Source organism: Ctenocephalides felis, unplaced genomic scaffold (assembly GCF_003426905.1).
Source record: "Ctenocephalides felis isolate EL2017-DRISC unplaced genomic scaffold, ASM342690v1 CF-g0.4_SCAFFOLD_00845, whole genome shotgun sequence".
Lineage (NCBI taxonomy): Eukaryota > Metazoa > Arthropoda > Insecta > Siphonaptera > Pulicidae > Ctenocephalides > Ctenocephalides felis.
The window spans coordinates 70,104,521-70,127,790 of NW_020536999.1; the positions used below are offsets into that span (position 1 = coordinate 70,104,521).

The 23,270-nt window shown below is 29.1% G+C and overlaps 2 protein-coding genes across 2 annotated transcripts; both read left to right on the top strand.

Moving 5' to 3' along the window:
* The first annotated feature begins 1,183 nt into the window (after positions 1-1,183).
* On the top strand, positions 1,184-6,516 carry LOC113388004 (leucine-rich repeat-containing protein 27-like). The gene is made up of 4 exons (XM_026625416.1): positions 1,184-1,351; positions 3,784-4,577; positions 5,409-5,742; positions 6,457-6,516. Exons 1-4 carry the CDS (start codon positions 1,184-1,186, stop codon positions 6,514-6,516), a joined length of 1,356 nt encoding a protein of 451 aa, XP_026481201.1.
* A 3,160-nt stretch (positions 6,517-9,676) lies between these two features.
* Positions 9,677-22,515, top strand: LOC113364171 (negative elongation factor A-like). Its single transcript, XM_026606651.1, is given in 11 exon segments — positions 9,677-9,898; positions 11,635-11,892; positions 12,786-12,825; positions 12,828-12,962; positions 14,913-15,001; positions 15,096-15,195; positions 15,973-16,125; positions 18,092-18,505; positions 19,456-19,604; positions 20,712-20,811; positions 22,027-22,515. Coding segments are annotated over 11 exon segments (1,872 nt in total). The 5' UTR covers positions 9,677-9,688; the 3' UTR covers positions 22,251-22,515.
* Positions 22,516-23,270: the final 755 nt, after the last annotated feature.

The following is a 23,270-nucleotide window of genomic DNA, read 5'->3' on the forward strand; positions in this document are numbered from 1 at the left end:
AGGGAAATTGCTGGAACTTCCCGTACCGTAACAAAATGTTCAAGAAATATTAAATTTTTTCAATAGATTATTATAAATCAATACTGTAACATTCTTTAATATTTATAAGAATTATATAAACTGAATTGCTATCTGTTTAAAGTATATTAGAACTTAAGTCAGAATTACAATTAAAATTTGAGTTATTTTCTATATACAAAAAAAATAAGACAATTTTTTTTCCAAAAGCAATTATTTAGTTAAAACAAGCAGAAAGTTTTTTGAATCTTTCAAATCGGACGCTTAGTTATTGTAATCGTCCAAAAATCGAAATTGATACATTAAAAAAAATACATTTTTTCACGTTTTGAAGATTTCTGAACATTTTGGCATGCCTCAGAAAAAATGGGTTGTGTGTGTGTATGTATGTATGAATACAATTTTTCGTCCTCGTTTTCGGGCGCATAGATCTACCGATTTGAATGATCTAAAAAACATTCCATTTAATAATGATTGGGAGAAGAGGTGATTAGTTTTTAGCAAAGGCAGGTCCAGCCATTACAAAGATACAGAGCTAAATGTGCAAAAAATTGCAGTTTTTGAGAGAACTAAGAGTCCGATTTAAATTATTCAAAAAACTTTCTGCTTGTTTTAATAAAATAATTGCATTTGAAAAAAAATTGTTTCTAATTTTTTTTTCAAATTTATTTTTTCAAGAATTTTTTTTTTGTATATCGAAAATAATTCAGATTTTAATTTTAATTCTGTTCTAATATAATTTAAACAATAATTTCAACTTTGCAATTCAGTTTATATAATTCTTATAAATATTAGGGAATGTTACAATATTTATTAAAATCTATGTGAGAACATTTAATATTTCCGGATCATTCTGGTACGGGAAGTTCCAGCAATTTGCCTTTAAGCACGATGCCATACACCACTGGTTCAATTTACTTTTAACTACGTTTCATCACTAATATGTTTATGTAATATATACATATATAACTAATTTATTAAATTTTTTTAATACAATTGATTTACGTTTTAATTTATTTAACTTTCAACAGGAAATATATTGAAACAACTATGGCAACAAGGGATTCGAGTAATCACCAAAACAAAAGACTGATCGACATAAACAAATAGCGGGTTATAAAGGAATTTGTAATCAAATTTAAAATTGCGTTTATTGACTCTAAACATGTCAAATATTAATAAAATCAATTCGATAACAACCGAAAATATCGATAAAGATGAATCTAAAACTAAAGCTACAAGAGAACCAAGAAGCGATGGATATATTCTGGATTTGTGTAAAAATGGGCTGACATGTTTTCCGGAGAGTTACCTTGACAACCGTCGTTTGGCTGTGAGTATGTTTATATTAAATAAACATCATAATGGAAAACAGAATAGCAAATATATTTAAATCTTTAGTTTTTATACTTTGTTTTTTTCTGAATATATTTAATTTACTTATATAATCTTAATTATTGCTATATTTATTGAACCGTGAATTTTATAAAGTTGGCAGATCATTAGATAAATTTTACATAAATTTTATTACTAATGCGGTGCAATGTATTTATTTCTTATTCGAGCTTCTGTATACTGTGTGCAATACTGCATACAGCATATAATAATCCATTTGAAAACATTTAATATTCCTTGAATATTTTATTACGGTACGGAAAGTTCCAGCAATTTGCCTTAAGGCACAATGCTATACACCATAGTGCACTAGTGCACTAATTTAAATTTAACAAAGAATTTTAGGCGGGCTGGTTTTAAAAGGTACAACTTTCATTATTCTTATTTGATAGGCAAAATATAAGAGCTTATAAATTGGACGACGACGTTTATATATGTTTGTATGAAAAGTAAATAAACAAATTTAATCAGTCGGATTTAAAACTAGTGGGGCACATGGCATCGTGCCTTAAGGAAAATTGCAGAAACTTCCCGTACCAAAAAAATTTTTTTTTAAAAAGGTAAACATTTTTGAAAAAAATTTTCTTTGAAAAAATTAGATTTTTTAGAAACTATACATATTTGACAAAAATTTACTTTTTTAGAACAAAAAAGACTTCGAGAAAAATGTTTTCTTTATTTTGAAATATTTTGGAAATTCTGAAGTTTTTTTTAAATAATCGTACTGCTTTAACTGCATAGAGACGAAATATCGAAGCGCGTAAGGTCCGCATCGACGTCTAACGGATAAACATTCGTACGGAACCCATAAGAATGTAAAACAAATTCATACTTATTGTTAAAATCTCTATAAAGTATCTGATAATTTGATGTGCATATGGCTAATAATCATTTTTGACCGCCAAAGGGCAAATCAGTTTGCATCAAAATTTAATCAGTTTTTTATCTTGTCAATACAAGTAAAATGTTTTTTGAAATATTAATATCAGACGCTTCGTTCTCTTAAAACCTGAGTTACCGTTTTTGGCACTTTTTGCCCCGTATCTTCAGGACGGCTAGACCTGCTTACGCCAAAAACTAATCAGTACGTCTACTTATCAACAGCAATCGAATGTTTTTTGAATAATTGAAATCGGCTGAACCCTGTTCCCGAAATTGTCGACGAAAATTCGTATACGCACACACACACACACACACACATATACACAAATACACACATACACAAATACACACACACATACATCATTTTTTTCTAATGTATGCCAAAATGTTCAGAAACTTTTGAAACGTAAAGATATATAAAAAATTTCATTTTCGATTTTTTTGCGATTTCTATAACTTACCCTACGGGAAGTTAATAAAGGACATTGTCTAATATTTATATGAATTATATACACTAAAATTATTTATTTAAAGTATATAAGTTATGTTTAAAACTTTAGCTAGAGTTAGAGTTAAAATCCGAAATATTTTCTATATTAAAAAAAAACATTTTTTTTGGTTATTAAAAAAAATTAAAATAAAAAACGTTATAGGAATCAATTGCTTTTTGAATTTTCGAAATCGGTTCATCCATACGCCCGAAATCGTCAACGAAAATTGCCTCCACATATAACCACACATCAATTTTTTCTGAGCTATGCCAAAATGTTAAAAAATCTCTAAAACGTAAACATATGTAAAAATTTACATTTTCGATTTTTGGACGATTATAATAATGTGACCATGATATCTATCAACATAAAAAGTTTTTCAAAAAAAGTTCAACATTCAACAATGAAACGTCTCGGCCAACCTTTGTTCTAAACTAATCAGCGCGATTCCCAAATAATATGTTTCGAACAGTTTTTGAATATTCAAAATCGATTCGGAATTTTTGTCTAAAACGTGGACGAAACATTTTTCACTTTTGTACCAATTCCTACAGAGAAACGGCTCAGCTGATCGTATCAAAAAATTAACCAACGCGAGTGCTTATCAAGTTTCGTCGAATGGTTTTTAAATTTTTGAAATCGATTCAGCAGTTTTTGAGAAAATGTCAAATTTTAACAAACGCCAAAAATATTTAGTCATTTTTTCAAACTTTAATAAATTTTTAAAACTAAACGACTTGTCCTAGGCCCGTAATATTTTGGTATGTTCTATAAAACCATGATATCTATTATCCAAAACAGTTTCATAAAAAGCGTTGATTTTTTTTTCAACAGTCAATTAGAAGAAACTTATATCTTTCGAACAGTGGTTGCTTAAAAGTGGACGAAAAGTTTAACAGTTTTTTCCAAATTACAAAAAAACGGCTCGGCCGATCATCGCAAAAAACTGAGAAACGATAATCTTCATCAAGATACATAAATTTTTTTATTCTTTCAGTACCTGTACTTGGACGACAATGATATCGAAATTCTACCAAATGATATCTTTACCTGCCTTCCGTACTTGATTTGGCTGGACATCAGAAACAATAAAATAACTGAAATTCCAACATCCATAAAATTTCATCAGTCATTAGAGACATTTCTTATGCAGAACAACAATATCAAAAGACTTCCTCTAGAACTGGGCACTGTTGTTTCCATCAAAAATTTACAAATCCTTCCGAACGATATTGAATACCCACCGTTGCATGTTGTCAGTAAAGGGACCAAAGAGGTGATGGACTTTCTCCAAAACGAATACAAAATGGTAGATCCTGAATATTCTAAGTATTTGTTAAAACTGGAAATGATGCAAATGATTGACCAGGAGTTAAATAAGCCTATGCCTAAATCTAAGCCGAGCACTGCTGATCTCCTGACCAACGAGTTGTCCAATTTAAGACTTTGTCCACCATTTGACAGTGGCAACAAGTCTGAGTATCTAAAACGTCTGAAAGAGGTCAGTTTTGATGTCTGTCCTCCTTTGGAAGTCAAAAAGTACGTCAATCCTTACAAAGAAATTAAGAAGAGTCTAAATTCGAAAAGAAATGATTCTGATGTTCACAAAGGAGTAGTGGAAAACAGCAGGTTGAATTTGCCATTAAAGAAAACTCCCTTTGTCGGGAGAGTGAATGCAAGTGGAAGGTTTGGAAAGTTGAATATGCTGCTGAAGAGATTGCTGGACAGTTTAAGGGAAGCGAAGTATAAAGACAAGCATAGGTTTATTGATGGTCTTCTTGAATTGAAAAGGTAATGTTGACATCCATCATCAATGATTTCAGTTTATTTTTTTCTAAATTCAAATATTTTATTAATTTTAATTATTTATTTTTCTTAAAATCGCATCTCAATTTCGGATTACTGCTTTTCTCTAATTAACAAATTTTTCGAAAAAAAAGTTTATGCCTTTGTCAAAAAATTCGATTTTATAATTTTATTTTCTCGGTGTTTCAAACCATTTTGAATTCTTTGGCATCACAATTCTAAATCATATGTGTGCGTATACATCCCGAAAACGGGTGAACCGATTTTGAAAATGTGAAAGCCTTCCGATTAGTTGAATAGTTTTACGAAACAAACTGCCGAGCCATCTTTAAACTATTTTAGAAAACGACATTTTCACAAAAAAATACTAAACCGATTTTGTGGAATTGAAAATCTTTCAAAAACTATCAGCCGGAGATCGTGCTGATAAGTTTTTGGTAAAGATCGACTGGGCCTTTTTTGTAATTAATTGTTAAAACATGTTTTTACCCACTTTCATGAAACATTGATAAAGATCAGTGTCATAGAAAACATACGAAAATATTATGTCGACATTTGGTGGTCCTACAACAAGTGGATTAATTATAAAACTGTATTAATAATGTATAACATATAAACTATAACCGGAAATAGTTAACATCTTTGGCAAATTTGTACTATTTTGAGTAAATTTAAATGTGATTTAATTATAAAAACTCATTCAAATTTGAAACAATATGTTTTTACTTATAAAGTCGAAGCCACATATATCGCTAGCAAGTAGTATGATAAGTGATGAAACTCATCTTGCATCTTACTCATGATTCTATGTTTTAGAAATATCATAAACCGACAAAAGTTCAAGCAGGAGTACCGCTACCGGAGCCACTTGAGCTACTCGAAATACCAGGACGTGCAAACCGAAAAGCCCTTCGGAACCTACAAAGAGTTTTCAAAGATGATCTGTCGAGGTGAATTGAATATGTTCAAGAACTATCCGAACCGAAAGCAGAAAAAGCTGCGTAGGATGTTCAAGCCCAAAATCGATGTCAATGCGGAGATATCGGGACTGATCAAGTCTCTGGACAGGATTAATCTGAAGGATGCAGAGTTGGGTGCGGGTAGAGATCCGTCAGAGAAGAAGAAAAAACTTGCAGAGGAGATGGCTAAGGTGAGAAGAATTGAAGATATGATTCATTTTTATATATTATTTGCAAATTTATTTCATTTTATTGTTCGTTGGTATGGTTTTTACGATAACAAAAAAATTGATAAAAATATAAAGTAGCCACAAGTCGCCCAGATACTACAATATTTAGCTTGCGATTTAATGAAGGCTAGTAATAAATTAAAAGTCCCCTTAAGTACACTTTAGTCGCCCATTAATCTGGGATATGTTACTAAATAAATTAAATTTGCATCTAAGGTATCTTTGTATATGTAGACTATGGGACCGATTTTGCTGTAAAATAGACCAATATTATAATAAGGCTTTGTTATGTATAAATTGCAAGGCAAGTCTGTTATGTGTATCATGCAGTCAGACGTATTAGATAAAACGTTTTTATTAAAAATCCAAACCTTACAAAACGCATAAATGCCGAAAATCGATGTTATCATAACTGCATCTTTGATATATTGAATGGATATGGCTTTCTGCCAATTTTCAGCATTCTGTATGTAAACTGAAACAAAGCATAGCATAACATTTTACGGCAGAATCGGCCCATATATATATTTATTGTAATATCATATTTTAACCTCGCATTGTTACGCAACCAACACAAACTTATGCCTTTCTAATTCGTAATATTGATTAATATTATCATTAAACAAAAGTTACATTAATGTAATTACTGAAAATAGCATTTGTTAATTATTTCAGATTTCGGAAATTCAGAAGGCGCTGAAGAAACTGCAATTTGTGAATAGTAAGAATGTGTAGTATTTTGAACAAATGGTGTGGTATCAAAGTTTGTATGATTGTTTGATCAAATTGATATTATCAAATGTCGCTTTTTTACTTGGAACAAACTTTTTTATAATATCAAAAAATATTCATAATAAACAGGTCTTTTATTGCTTACGAAATAACTATTTGTGTGAATTTGGATATAGCGTTAACAACACAAGTCCACAAAATAAAAAAAAAGTTTTCTATGTTGGGTGGGCGGCATATGTTTTCCAATGTAGTTTTTACGGCTGAACACGAATCTAAAGTCAAAATTGGTGGTCAAATACCAAAACATTGATTTAAAAAATGTACCATTAATATTTACGCACGTACAATTGTGATAAGTTAAGAAGTATTTCAAAGCCTTCAATTGAGTTAAATGAAGTTGCAAGTTCAATGGCAGGTGCTTTGATTGCTAAGTTTATTATTTTGTAGTAAGAAATGAACATTGAAGATAAATTAAAAAGTTTAGAATATTTTTTTATGAACGACGAGATAACTAGTAAAAAAACACTAGAAACGGTAAGGATACTAAATTGTCGAAAAATATTTTTACAAGGAGACGAAGAACTCACAATAAGAGAAAAAAGTATTCTTTTTTCACGCTGAAGAAGAACTCCGAAATTGAAATCCGTATTCGAGGTGCAAATAAGAATAAGAGTAAAATCTACTATAGTATTATTATAGTAGTCACCTTAGTAACTATAGTATTTTCATTAACAAGTCTCAGGGTAAAACAGGTTTTGCTTAAATTGGGTGCTAATATAAAATCAATGTGTTTGTTCATGTTTTTATGATGCCCAAAAATTTCAAGAAAAAAAAATCTTAAAGTGTCATAACAACATCATGTACCAAAGTATATATTGAATGGGATGTTGAGTATTTTTGTAGGAAACTATACTTATTTTTAAAAAAAATACCATTAACTGCATTAACTTAACATGGCAATGTAATATTTTATTAAAAATTCAATAATGAATCACCCAATCTTATGTTACTAAGATCATATAAGATTATTGTTATTCAGAAACTCAGTGAGCCAAGTGTATCTTAAGAAAAATATCAAGTTAACTATATACTGGACTACACAACCTCAGGATAATCAATTGACTTTTATTATCGCATATTTTATATTACTCTAAACGAGTATGCAGTGTTGGATTAAGCTTTCTGCCGCTTTTTTATTAGACAAAATTTTATTTTTTTGATTAAACAATTAATTTTAAATTATTTAAATATATGTTTTAACTTTCCGCAGGGCAAGTTATAGTAATCGCAAAAAATCCAAAATTATTACGTCGTAATTTTGAAGATGGTAACTCAACTGTTGATCCATTCATATTTGATTACTTCATTATTAGAATGTATCAAGTAGACATAAACTTCCCGAAGGAGCAATTCTTTACTCAAATGTATAAAATTTGTACATTTTTAACTTCCCGTAGGGTAAGTTATTGTAATCGTTCAAAAATCGAAATTAAAAATTTTTGCATTTCTCGACGTTTTCAGGATAATCAATTCACTTTTATTATCGCATATTTTATGTTACTCTAAACGAGTATGCAGTGTTGGATTAAGCTTTCTGCCGCTTTTTTATTAGACAAAATTTTGGCATACCTCAGAAAAAATGGATGTGTGTGTGTGTGTTTCGGGCGCACGACTCAACCGATTTGAATGGTTCAAAAAACATTCGATTCCTATTGATATGGAGATTTGCTGATCAGTTTTTGGCAAAGGCAGGTCCAGCAGATACGGAAATAAAGAGCAAAGAGTGCAGAAAATAGAAATCGAGTTTTTGAGAGAACGGAGCATCCGATTTGAATGATCTAAAAAACATTCAATTAGTAATGATTAGGAGAAGTGGTTATTAGCTTTTGGCAAAGGCAGGCCCAGTCATTTCAAAGATACAGAACTAAATATGCAAAAAATTGCAGTTTTTGAGAGAACTTATCGTCCGATTTGAATGATTCCAAGAACTTTCTGCTTGTTTTAACAAAATAATTGATTTTGAAAAAAAAATTTGTTTCAATTTTTTTTTTTCAATTAACTTTCCGTAGGGTAAGTTATTGTAATGGGCCGAAAATCGAAATTGAAAATGTTTACATTTCTCGACGTTTTGAAGGTTTCTGGACAATTTGGCATACCTCAGAAAAAAGGATGTGTGTGTGTGAGTGTGTATGTATGTATGGATACAATTTTTCGTCCACATTTTCGGGCGCAGCGATCAACCGATTTGAATGGTTCAAAAAACATTCGATTCCTATATTGATAGGGAGATGTGCTGATTAGTTTTTGGCAAGAGCAGGTCCAGCCGATTAGGAGATACGGAGCAAAGAGTGCAGAAAATAGAAATTGAGTTTTTGAGAGATCGGAGCATTCGATTTGAATGATCCCAAAAACATTTCGTAATGACGGGGAGAAGGGGTGATTAGATTTTTGCAAAGGCAGGTTCAGCGATTTCGGAGATACAGAGCTAAATGTGCAAAAAATGGCAGTTTTTGTGAGAACTAAGCGTCCGATTTGAATGATTACAAAAACTTTCTGCTTGTTTTAACAAAATAATTGATTTTGGAAAGGAAATTTTTACTTCAAAAATTTTTTTTTAAATGTTTTTTTCAAAAAAAATTTTTTTTGTATGTCGAAAATAATTCAGATTTTTATTTTAATTCTGTTCTAATATACTTTAAACAAATAATTTCAACTTTTCAATTTAGTTTATATAATTCTTATAAATATTAGACAATGTTACAATATTTTTAATAATCTATTTCAAAACATTTATCATTCCTCGATCATTTCGTTACGGTACGGGAAGTTCCAGCAATTTGCTTTAAGGCACGATGCCATACACCCCACTAGTTTTTTTTTTTTTAATTTTTTTTTATATCGAAAATAATTCAGATTTTATTTTTAATTTTGACTAAAATTCTAATATACTTTCAGTTCAGTTTATATAATCTAATGAATATTTAACGATATTACAGAATTTATAAATCTGTTTGAAAACATTTAATATTCCTCGAACATTTCGTTAATCTATTTTAGTGTTATTTTCGTTAATCGAGTGCCTTTTATTCCCGCACCATTGGCAGCACTGGCACCCAAGTTAGCGTCATTCTTGTGTACTCATGTGATATTTGTTTCATGTTTTTTTAGTTTCAAAATGGCGAATGTTCGTGATAGCGATACGTCCTTGTGGCTCCACAATAAATTAGGAACTTCTAATGATTCTTGGACTGGGGGCTCGATATGTTCCCAATTGAATGCCGAAGTATTGAGGAATATCAAAGATTGTTTTCCCGATTTACAGACACAAGTCAAATTAAAATTATTGCTAAGCTTTTTTCATGTCCCGCGCAGAAATGTTGATGAGGTAAGATTGAGTGATGTCGTCTCGTTTTAATGCGAAGTAATGAAAAGAGAAAAGCAATCAGTGGTGTAAGTTTGCGGATACTGTCAGGGGCTGTTTTGGCAGTTGACATAGAAATAATTTGGGTTTGTTTTATATAAAATGAAAAAAATGTTTTGAATGCAATGTTTATGTTTGTGCATCCGCATCAATTGACAACAAATGTACTATTAAAAAAAGTGTGGAAAAACATGACAATATTGTTTAATTATTGTTAATTAATCAAGAATAATATAAGTTGTGTAGTAATTTAATGTAGTTTTATACTTAGTGCAATTGATATTCTAGAAATATGCTCTTTTGCATTTGTTATTCTAACCTAAAACAAATCATAATAAACACAAGTGAAACTATTGTGAACTTAAGTTACTATCAATTCTTTAGAAATAAAATACTCAATTAGTAAGATTTGTTGTTAGTTATATGACATCAAGATTTCGTATACAATTTGATACAAATTTATTGTTAAAATTGTTCTTAACAGTGGGGTTACAAAAAATTGTCCAAGCGCTTGAAAACCCATTTTATGATTCAAATTAAAGTTATGCTTCTTATTTTTTTTTTATATATTCCATTTATTGACATTTTCATATTTCTTTCTCTTATAAAAGCATTTTTGCTAAATGTCTTGTATAAAATGTTTCATTTTAATTTACTTAAATAATTTGCCTCTATACTAATATAAATATATAAAAAAGAATAATAACAACAATAGATAAATAAATATTTATATGAATATAAAATATTTGTGATGAAAATGTGATAAAAGTGCTTTGAAGATATTAGTGATAATGAAAGAATCTACAACTTAATGATACCAAAATAGTTGTATATCATATTGAAACAGTATTTATTTATTCAAGATTTTAGTCTAAAACTCTTTAAATTATAACTTTCATACAGTACAAAAGTGTTGGAAAAGAGGTACTAACATGAATGCTTTATCAAAATATTTTAATTTAAAATGATAAATTTTGACGACTTTAAGAAATTTGTGCAACTAAAATATAATTTTTGTTTTAAGTCAGTATTTAAACATTATTATTTATTTGTTCAAATTTAGTCTTAATTAAATTCATTATTAAATGTCCTATAGTAAAAGTGTTAGCAAAAAGGTAATTGTGATAATGCATATCAATGATTTGAAGAACAATTTTGTTTTTGTTCACCTATTACCATATATACTTTGTATATTATTGATTACCAAGTAATTTTTGATTCATTGTTCATTGTATTTAATCATTTTTATTTATTCATTCAAGATTTTGTGTATTGTTCAATCATACGATTTCGATTAGCATTTTGTTTTTTTGCACTACTAAGTTGTTTTTTATTGTTTAATTCAATTTGTAAATGATATAAAACTACTTATTCATATATTTACATGGTAATCACTATTTGCAATTAGTTATAAATTCTTTCAAAGCTTTCATATATTTATTTAGCAGTAATAGTTTACTATATGTTGGACTTCTACAACTGCAGGTGTTTTATTTGTTTGATTTTAATGAATTTAAAACACATTCAAATTCAAAATTTTATCCAATTCTGATTGATTGAATTTTAATTGATTAAACATACTAATTTAGCCTTTCTTATATTTGTATATAATTACTTTTAATATTACTCTACAAATTATTTTGAAATTTTTGAAATTATGTACTCATTTATTAATTAATAATCCTTTTATCTATTTCCAGTGGAGAAATGAATTAGAAGACATATTAGAAATAGCCACACTCGATTCTGAATTATGGGTTGCCATGTTAGCCGAAACTATGAAAACTTTTCCAAGCACTGGTTCATTGAACACGGAAATTTCGGAGTACGATGAAACTAGGCCAATATTTGCAGAACTTGTAAATGAATTAAAAAAATTAGTGAATCGACAAACAGATATTAATAATATTCTTCCTTTGGAATGTCATTATTTGAACAAGCCTGCCTTGATCTCAGTGGTAAGTAAAAGATAAATATTTATGATATTTAATTTTACAGAATGCTCATGAAAAAATATGTAAAAAGATAAAAAATGTAAGCGGTATAGTTCAGAATATATATATATATATATAATATATATATATAAAGCGAGAGGTTTTTCTTCAGATGGTGAAATAATATGATAAAATTGTTTCTTGGGCATCCATCCAATATTAAAAAAACAGTTTTATGCAAAATGTTTTAATTAAGAGAACATACGTTTCGGGTCCAGTTTGACCCATCTTCAGTGCATACAAATAATTTTTTTTAAAAAAATATAACACAAAGAACAACACAAAATGTAAACGAAAATAAGTATGAAATAAAAAATGAAAAAACATCAAGTTATGAAATTGTAAAAATTAAAATAAATAATATGTTTTATTGTAAAAAAGGTTATTCCAAAAACACATCTTGTTAGTTTGGAGACAGAATTACGTATAATTCTAATGCGATACGTAATTCTGTCTCCAAACTAACAAGATGTGTTTTTGGAATAACCTTTTTTACAATAAAACATATTATTTATTTTAATTTTTACAATTTTCATAACTTGATGTTTTTTAAATTTTTATTTCATACTTATTTTTTCGTTTACATTTTTGTGTTGTTCTTTGTGTTATATTTTTTTAAAAAAAATTTATTTGTATGCACTGAAGATGGGTCAAATCTGGACCCGAAACGTATGTTCTCTTAATTAAACATTTTGCATTAAAACTGTTTTTTAATTATTGGATGGATGCCCAAGAAACAATTTTTATCATATATATATATATATATATATTATATATAATATATATATAATATATAATAGATATATATAATATATATATATATATAATATATATAAAATTATCTGTATTCTTCTCAGGTTGGTCAACAACAACCGCCTATCAAACATTTTACATTGAAAGTAAACCAAAAAGTGCAGCATTACGTGCAGACTATTACAAAAGTCAGCAGATGCCGCAAGTTTCTGTTAAAAAAGTTTCTGCTCCCACAGTACCTGTTAGAAGTCGAGGAATGCCCAGGAAAATGACTGATACAAGTAAAATATGGCACTATACTTATGGCATATATTTTTTTATAATTATTATTAGTACATGTTAATAATTTATAAACTACTTTTTTATTTCGTTGTTAAGATAAATTTATTATTTACCACAATGGTAACACACTTTAGGCGGGCACCTTAAAAATATGCTTTGCGAGGACTGCTGCTTATTGGCGGGCATGGTATTATTACGCTTTGAATAGACTAATTTTGAAACCGGGTGTAAATACTTTTATTGGATCGGTTTACATGTGATATTGAAAGAATAGCTGGTACTTTTCTCAAGATTCAATTGATATTTGGTATTGAAAGACTTTTCGAATTAGGATAAGGATAAGAACCAATATGTTTTATCTTCAATTTTCTTTATATGTTCAAATTATTTTGAAGATAAATATGCAGAATTTACAACAAAAGGGTGGTAATTGTATATTTTATAAAATACTTCAGTTATTAGTAAGATTTATATGGTTCAACATCTCTTTTTTTAAATTATCATTTGCAATAATAAAATAATGGCATCGGTTAGCGCTAGTGTGGTTTACGCCGATAATTTGTCACAAATTGGAAGTGATAGGATATCACTGATTTTGATCGTGAATTTGAGAGTGATGAAGATTTTTTTCATCCTAGAAGACATAGAGTTTCACCGATTATGTCCAGTGATTCTGGACATAATCGATTCAGGTAGTGACAATGAAGAAGTGGGATGGTCAGAATTTGACAATTCTCCAATTATTGAACCATTTTTAGGTCAACGTGGCGTTGTTTTGAAACCAAATAATCCACAAAGTTTAAGTGAAGTGGTTCAGCTATTTTTGGGTAATGATTTGTTTGACTATATGGCTGAAGAATGTAATCGTTATCATTCACAAAACATTGATCGTTTTAAAGACAGTGCAAAATCTTTGAAATGGAAAGATGTATCTGCAGTAGAATTAAAAAAAAAGTTGGGATTACTTTGCTTATGGGCAGAGTTTGTAAGGAGAGTAGGGATGAATACTGGTCCACAGACAGAACAATTGAAACCCCAATTTTTGCCCAAGTGATGAGTAGAGACCGTTTTTGCCAAATCGGGTATGCTTGGCATTTTTCTAATAATGAAAATAACACCAATTGATTGAACACCAAGAGATTGCCTTAATAAAATACGTCCAATAGTGTTTTATTTCAAAACAAAATTTGAACAAGTATACAAGCCAGTACGAGACTTGTCATTAGATGAAAGTATTATGCTGTGGAGAGGTCGCTTATTATTCAAGGTGTATATTGCTTCAAAATCAACAAATATGGAATTCTGATTCGAATGGTTTGTGAAGCAAAAACAGGATATATATGCAATTATGAATATTTATCATCGTGAAGAAAGTCGGCTTCAGGATACAATTATACGCTTTCTACAGCCCGATAAAAACTTGTGGCATCATGTCTATGTGGACAACTATTACAATAGTGTCGATACGTGTCAAGTCCTTTTACAACATGGAATTCGAAGTTGTGGTACTATACGCAAAAATAGAGGACTTCCTTCATGTTTACAAGATATAACCCTGAGAAGAAGTCGCTGTTTAGTTAATATATCTACGTTTGTTAATTTTTTTTGTTAGTTTTATGTTTAAATATGCATTATTTAAATAAATTTATTATGTTTCAAAACAACCATGTGTTTTTTTTTTTTTAAATTGAGTTATAAACAAATAGTTGTGTTCATGCGAGGCGACGCAAAGCGTACTCGTGTTACTCGCGATTTGCCCGCTACACATATCAGTTTGGTCTGATGAGTATTTTTACGGGGCCCGCCTATAGTATGTTAATTTAAAGTCTTTGCTACGATCGTCAATTACCGCTTATGGACGTTTCGTAAACAGTAGACGCTGTACCGAAGCGGTTAATAGATAAATAATCTATAAAAGAAATTTATAATAAAGTTCTTTTCTTTTATAGCTCCATTAAAAGGAATTCCGAGCCGTGTGCCTACTGGTGGTTTCAGATCACCCCCAACAAACAGTCCGTCTGCTTCAAGACCCCCAATGGTAAACAAAACACTTATAAATTTGACAATAAGCTAAAATAAATTTGAAAATAATATTGAGAAAACGATCTCATTATTTATATTTAAAATTGTAGGTTAGAAATGCTGGAAGGAAGGATGGTGGTATCAAATTGTTAGATATTACAGAACAGCCTTTAGGTTACGCTGCTGCTAAGAAGAGGAAACGTATGCAGGGTAATTAGTCATTGATAGAAAAGTAAATAAGTAATAATGAAAATTAATAGAAAATGCGAAGGAAAGTGAATTAAGATTTTCTTTAACAAAGCATGTAAAGGTCAATTCACAGGTCATGAATGTACTAGTTTTTAAAAAGAAAATTGGTCGCAGTGAACATTTGAAAAACAAAAATGATTTATTATTTAATTAAAATGATATAAACCATTGAATTGATTCATAAAAATGAAATTATAATTAATTACTGGTAGCTGTTGTTATAAGTCAGCTTTCTTTTACAAAAAAATTGTGCAGCATTTGCTGAACATCTTTTCTTTCTTATAGCAATTGAAATTTATGGCTATAGTCTGAAACACCATCTTAAAAGTTCGACTACTAGAATGCATTTTTTTTTAAAAAAAAATGTCAATGAAACAAATTGCTTTGAGTACTTGGATAATATTTATTGGCAAATTGCAATTCAAGTTACAATTGTAGTTTTTCTTAGAGAATCTTAGTTGTGCGATACTTGCAATTTCTTTATGCCAATCTCTTTCAATCTTAACAAGTTTCAAACAAATTTGGAACGAAATCGCCATTTCGAAAGTCTAACAGCGCCCAATGTAATTCGGTACCAATTAAGCATCGACGCGAATCCGAAAAATGCTTTTCAGTACCCTGAAATTGCAATTATAAAATAATATTAATGCAAAGATACACGTTTTTGATCATGTATATTGATCTTTAGGTTTTCTTACTAATTTTTAATATTTTTAATAAATTGCAATATATTTTTAGAATTAGAAGAACAAAAGAAAGCATCAGAATTGGCAGCTGCTGCACAGGCTGCAGCGAGTGTTGCCGATAGTACCCCCGATTATGCAGCTGGTTTGACAAGTACTGTTGTTTTTACGCAACCAGCAACTACACCAGGAATGACAGTAAAAGAACGTGAGTAATTGTACCAATATTTATGAAATTAGTAAAATAGTTATTGAAAACTTTGACATGAATGACAGAAATGGAATGATATATTTGGCAACTGGGAAGAAATGGCTTAAAAAATCCATGTACAATCATAATCGGTATGTTTCACAAATACCTTGACAGCTGTGTTTCAGATGTCTGATTTTTTTTCAAAAGCGTATAAACTTTTATTATGAAATGATAGTTTTGGCTGATCTTATAAACTTTAATAATAGTTTATTTTTGTGCATACTGTAATATATTTATCAACTTCCCAGAGAAGCATGCTTTTGCCTGAAATTTTGATTTTCTAATTTGTGTTTCTCGACGTTTCAAGTCATTTCTATGTATGCAAAATTACACTTTTCATCAATATTGCAAGTGCAGTGCAATTTATTAAAAGTGACTGCATCAAAGGGTTACATCGAGTAGTTTTGCGCGATGATCGGCTGAATCTTTTCTTTTCAGTTAGCAGATTTTATCAACCTTTTCGCAAAAAATCCCAAACTTATTTTAAAATTTCAAAACCGTTTGAAAGATATCAGTTGGAAATTGTGCTGATTACTTTTTGGTAATGATCGGATTTGTAAAAAACAATTACAAAGATATTTAAAAATTATTTAGTTATGAAGACTTCGGAGAATTTAATTGTTAAGGTTGAAATATATTTTCAAAAATAAAAGATAAATACTTTTGCATAACTAAAGCATATAAAACATTAATCAATAACTTGGGTCATTTGATTGCGTTTTTATTTAATTTATCTAAACGGAGAGCTGAATGTCAAGTCGTTGACTTTATATGGCAAATGAATACTAGTACTACATATCAATATCGTGTTGAAACAAATCAGTCCACTATTATAAAGATTGCTATTGTGTTATTGTTGTGAAATTGTCATTACTTGCATAATTAAAAGTTACATGTGATTTACTGGCCTGGTTTTTCAAATTGTTTCAAAGAAAATTTCATCTTGAGTGGCTTATTCTTTTTTTTTCTTTTTTTTTTGATTATTTATTTATTTATTTAGCAATATATACATTTCCATATCTCAATCAGACAGATGTGCCTGGTATAAGAGATTATGGATTGCTTTATACATTTATACATAGTCTATATATATAAATATTTATCTGTTTCATATTACTTCATTTTAAAATTTAATTTCTGATAACGTTTAAAATCTGTGCTACTACATATGACAAAATTAAATCTGAATCTATTGAAAAACTTATGACCTCTAAAACACATAATTTATTGCCAAAATTAAGTATCGATATTTCGACTTTGCAAACAATAATTTGATTCAATTGGGATTATGTGAGTAACTCTAATGATTCAATTGTATTCAAATTCTGGTGCCTTTATGGTTTAATTCTTTTTTAATTTTTGTATTTATGTTAATTACCGTTACACGCGTTTTATATTTTCTTCAAATCAAGCACAAAGAATCTACACTTATAACAACTTATAAAATCTTCTTTTCTTATTTTTTGTTTTTCAATTAAACGTTTATATATATATATATATATATATATATATAATTTTTTTTTAATATGGTTACAGATATTATAAGTTTGTTTGAAAGATATCAGTTGGCAATTGGATATAGCATTTAGTTTTTAGTGAAAGCGAAAATAATGGATTAGTCTTTTGTAAAAGCGAACACGTTATTTTCAAAACAAACGGTTAACAAATTTTATTGTCACGATTTTAAAAGTTGCTAAATTTTAATTCTTATTAAGTCGTACATTTAACAAATCGGTAAATTTTTATTCACCTTTGCCAAAATGCCATTTACACAGAGTATTTTTTAGTCTGTTGCAGTAAACTATTGCAATAAATATTTTTATTAGTGTAGAAAATTTTGAGCATTAATAATATCTGGCCTTATATCTAAGTTTTTTATGTATAATGACATATAGAAAATTGTTATAAAATTTATTTCCAGCTACTACGCCTTCTTCATCAAGTTCGAACACGACATCTTCCACATCCGGCACATCATCTACAGGCAGCTCAACATCTACCACAACCGACACGTCCACACCTTCCAGTTACAATCCAAATGGAACGCCAAACAGAACGCCTTTCACTGGCGAAAGTCCTTTGGCTCATTCAAATATGGGACAGACCCAACAGACTATAATTCTCACACCCAGTTCCATTCGGCCACCGAATCTATCAGAGGATTCTGCCAGTCCGAGCACACCTGTAAATGAAATGCGTCATAAAGTAATTGTGGCATCACCGTTGGCAAAAGGCAAGACGCAGACCGTTATATTGGCTAATTCAGGAGTTTTGCAGAAGAATGTGCTGCTTGGGGTGCAGAAAGGCCATCAACTTGTTTCCAATTTACAAACAGGTGAGTTACTAAATAGATAACTTCTAGAAATGTTATTTATGGTTGTGGAACCAAAGTTCTAGGTTGCTCTTAAGGGGGTCTTCCTATGTGATGAGTTGAAAAAATTGAATTTTTTTTTATTTCATATTTCGGTAGATTATACCTTTAAAAATAACATATTAAAATTTCAAATCGATATCTCAAATAGTTTTTGAGTTACAGCCATTTAAAAAGTATACATATAGTATATAGTACAACGATCATTTTATCTTTAAACGCGTTTTTCTCAAAACTGTGTTTTTCAAACTTGTCTCCATTGTATCTCAGAAACGGCTGGACCGAATTACTTGAAATTTACAGGGCACACTCAATATATTTAAACGCATGGAATGAACTATTATCAATCAAAAATTTCAAAACTTCGATTTTTTATAGCAAAAAAAACAAAAAAAAACGCCTAATTTGCAACTTTTACTTCAAATGTCTATAAAACATCCAATTTTTTTTATATTCATTTGATTGTAATTCATTATGTGCTTTTAAGCCTACAAATTAAAACGCCTTTTATTTTTTTTGGTCAGATAAGCCGATCAGCCGGAATCGTGGAGACAGTGGGAGCTCTTTTTTTTGAGGGGGAGGGGGTGTTTAGAGCGCTGTAACTCTAGTTGGACTAAATTTTTTTAGCTGAAATTTTATATTTATACTGTCCAAATATGTATTAATAAATGATAAAAAACTTGAAGCTCTAACTATTTACTGGTCGTAGAAAAAATTTTCTAAAATATCCCTAAAAAACAGGCCGTCACATAGGAAGACCCCTTAACTCATAATTTTCAAACTACATGTAGTTTTATTTTCTATTTTTTTTATGATAGTTACGATCAAAACTATTACTCTATTTCGGCTTGTAACGTTAAAAAATCAGTACTTCTTTGAAAACGTTAATCTAAAGTAATTTTTGTTTTTTGCAGGTTTGAATAATAGCACGAATGTTCCTGGTATATCTAGCTTGCAAAATAATTCAAACCCGCCAGGATTGACCCCTACGAATATGCCGAGAGTTGTTAAATTACCAAACCAGCAAGCTCAGCCTGCGCAGAGAAAAGGATTATCTCTTACGGTAATGATGTTTAATTGTTCATCTAAATTGGTTTGAACATTTTTATGAAATTTTTCAAACTCCCAAAGCAGTAAGGGTTGTACACCGCTAAAAAAAAATTATTTTTTGGACCAATATCTTTTATTTTTTTATAATTCGGTATTAAAAACAAATACAGCCCTTGATTTTCATTTTAGTAATCGTGCAGTTATTCATTCCGCGTTCAGTCAATGAATGTTTTTGACTTAATTTTTGTTTAGATTTTTTTGTTTTTATGAAAAAATTTAAATTGATAAATTTAAAAAATATATTATTAATTCTGTTGTCCAACCGAAACGTTATTTTGTAATTTTGAGACCAATTTTCTTTATTTTATTTTTTATGTGTAATTTAAAAATACATACGTCTCTAAATTTTTATTTTCTTACCCCTAATTTGGTAATCACTGGTAATTTGGAAACCCCTATTTGGTAATCACTGAATTTTAATTCTGATATGCTTTCACCACAAAACCTTATTTTATAATAGTAATTTTTGTAGTGTAATAATTTTTTATCTAGCTCGATAAATATTGTTGTCAATGTTTTTCATGGAATTTTGATCAAGGTTCTTTTGAGCATGTGGAATGGCTTAAATTTATCCACACTATCCTCTGAAACATTTTCAAGACAATTTTTATGTATTGGCTACAGAAAGATACCCTTTTTACCTTTGATAAATCTAGGTCGAATTATCGATCATTCTTTTCATAATCATTGATTAGTATTTTGTGATTAGTACAATCAGTACATGTTCATAAATGGCTTGCAAAAGAGCAATTTTAGCAAAAAAAAAAATTATAAAATTAATTTTAGGTGAGAAAGCTACAATACAAACCTATGTAATGTTATTAAAGTCTGTTTGTCAAAAGATATAATATATACATTTTAGTGTAAAAACTTTTAAATTATATAGATAGTATCATCTACAGAATATCTTTTGACAGTCTTTTTAAGTGTTTCTGGTTCTGCATTTCCATTCATATGCCATAAATAATTTGTTGTAAGAATATTTTGGATTTTCTTTGTGATTGTTTTCAATATTCATTCTTCAGGAGTTTGAAACTAAAACAATTCGTTTTTCTTACAGAAGCCACAAATGTTGGAGGCACAAGAAATGTTTAGCAAAGCCAACAAAGTTACGAGACCAGAGAAAGCTTTAATATTAGGTTTTATGGCTGGATCTAGAGGTAAATAATTAATTCTTATATTTGTATAAGATATAAAAGTTTAGAATCGAAAGTGAGAAAATTTGCATATCTTTATATTTCAAATGTGCCACTTGATCCGTGTTCCCGAAATCGTCGACGAAAATTTGTATCCTTATATAGATACACACATACATACATTTTTTCTAAGGTATGCTAAAATATAAAAAAAATTATTTTCGATTTTCGTTTGATTACTATAACTTACCATACCGAAAATAATCATGTCATTTTGCAGTCATTTCACATATGCATCTCAAATTATCAGATGTTTCAAGAAATTTTAATAAGTACAAATTTTGTTTACATTTATATGGGTTTCGTATAAAAATTTATAAAGTTTAACTGAAAATGATAAAAATTACATGATTTTGAAAAAAAAAAAACAGTACGGAAAGTTTCAGCAGTTTGCGTTAAAGCACAATGCCATGCACTACTAGTTATCTAATCTAGTATCGCAGGACCACACAGTTGCCTTCCTATATCTAAATTTTCATTCTCATTCTCATTTGTTGACTTTACATTACAGACTGCTTCTATACCGTCTTCTATATGCTTCTATATCATCTTCTATACCAATCTCCAAAACCTTCATAATTTGTAAAACATTACTTAGACCATCATAGAAATTATTCTCAGCAATATCAGACTCTACACTAACGCTTTCTTGATTATAAATGCTTTATAAAGACATGTGTCAGATTTTTAGAAGATAGGAGACGTCATGGAGACTTTTTGCTTTATAGTTTCAAGACATTTTGAATAATTTAACATAAAAAATTTGGCCTTTGAAATCAAATTGATAAAGACTTGCTTCATTAGTTTGGGGCGATAATTGGCGGACCGTTCCTTTTATAATTAGTAAATAAGTGCAAAAAGTATTTGGAAATTGTATTTGTTATAATTTATTTTATTTGTATTATTTAATTGTTATAAATATGTTTAAAGTTGTAAAAATGGACCATACTTAATGTATAATATTTTGTTCATTAATTATTTGCAATAGTTTCTAAAACCACTTAAATTCATTCATTATTTCTTATTGATTACTTACACATGCCGGAAGTTCAAGCAACTTGTCTGAAGAATAATGCCACCTGCACCTACTTCATCAGTTTCAATGGACATTTAATCATTTTTAATTCAAAATTTTGTCTAAATGATAATTATTGATTTATCTCATCTTTTCTCTTTCAGATAATCCATGTCCTGATTTAGGCAATATAGTAACAATCAAGCTCTCTGAAATTCTGGAAAATGTACTACAAGAAGACGATACTTACAAAGCCATGCTCGTGGAGACACATTTCCAAATGAATTATGAAAATGGAGAGTGGGAACGAATAAAAAAATATCGAAGGATAGACACCAATGATGCTAAAGTTGTTCACCAAGGGCAAGGAGAGAGTATAGCCCTATAGCCTTTGAGAAATTCTAATAGGACATAACATTTTTGATACATTAATATTTGAGATTTTTTGATCATTGTATTATGATAAGATGCATTTAGCAGAAAGTCTTGAATGCGTTTATGCAAAAAGTATTGCATTTGTTTAGTGCTTGTATGGTCAATACCAAACTCGAGTGGCTTAATCATTTTTCTAATAAAATTTCTCTTCACATAACAATATTGTAAATAATCAAACTTTGTAAATCTATATTTATTATTTATGCAAACAATGTACCGCCACATGTTTATTAGTTATCAATATGAAATTTTTATTTATATATATATAACAAAAACAGACATATAAAAAAATACAAAAGTGGTGCTAAAATTTAGAATTGATTTACAAAGTCTTATGATAACACCTTTGATTTTTGAGCCGAATGAGAGCTTTTTTTATAATTATAATTATAAATGGTATTGATCGTCCTTGTGACATTAAAATACTAATAGTTAAATTAATATTATTTGTTGCTCACTATAATGAGATAGCTTGAAAAAGCATATGAATATTTGTTCAAATCATACTTACTACTTCCAAATACATATTTTAAGGACAAAACATTATCACGAGCTATAAATTAATGATATAACAAATATATCACCGAGTTAATTGAGTCCAATTTATGTAACTGCTATAAGTGTGCGCATGAAAAAATGTGTGCGAAATGTGTATATTATTAATATATGTTATAAATGTAAATAATTATATTATGAATAACGTTAATTGATATTTAAGTTGTAAATGAAAATGTTCAATCTAAAAGTCTGGAATAGTTATATAATGTACTCTGAGTTTTGATATGTGGATATATATAGAAATATTTAATTATGCAATTGAATGGAACCAAGTCTAAATAAAGTTATTTTTGTTGTATAAACTTCGCTTTATTTCTTAAACATTTGGTTTGTTTAATTCACTGTGCTCTTTTGCTAGAATTTCACTGTCGTTTTATCAATAAAACTGTTTTATTCTCAATTATTTTTTGTTTTG

Bases quoted from the DNA above. Each gene is read 5' to 3' on its own strand.
- LOC113388004 (XM_026625416.1), top strand. From the start codon at position 1,184: ATGTCAAATATTAATAAAATCAATTCGATAACAACCGAAAATATCGAT. The intron at 1,352-3,783 runs GTGAGTATGTTT...TTATTCTTTCAG, and splicing joins TTGACAACCGTCGTTTGGCT to TACCTGTACTTGGACGACAA. The intron at 4,578-5,408 runs GTAATGTTGACA...TCTATGTTTTAG, and splicing joins GGTCTTCTTGAATTGAAAAG to AAATATCATAAACCGACAAA.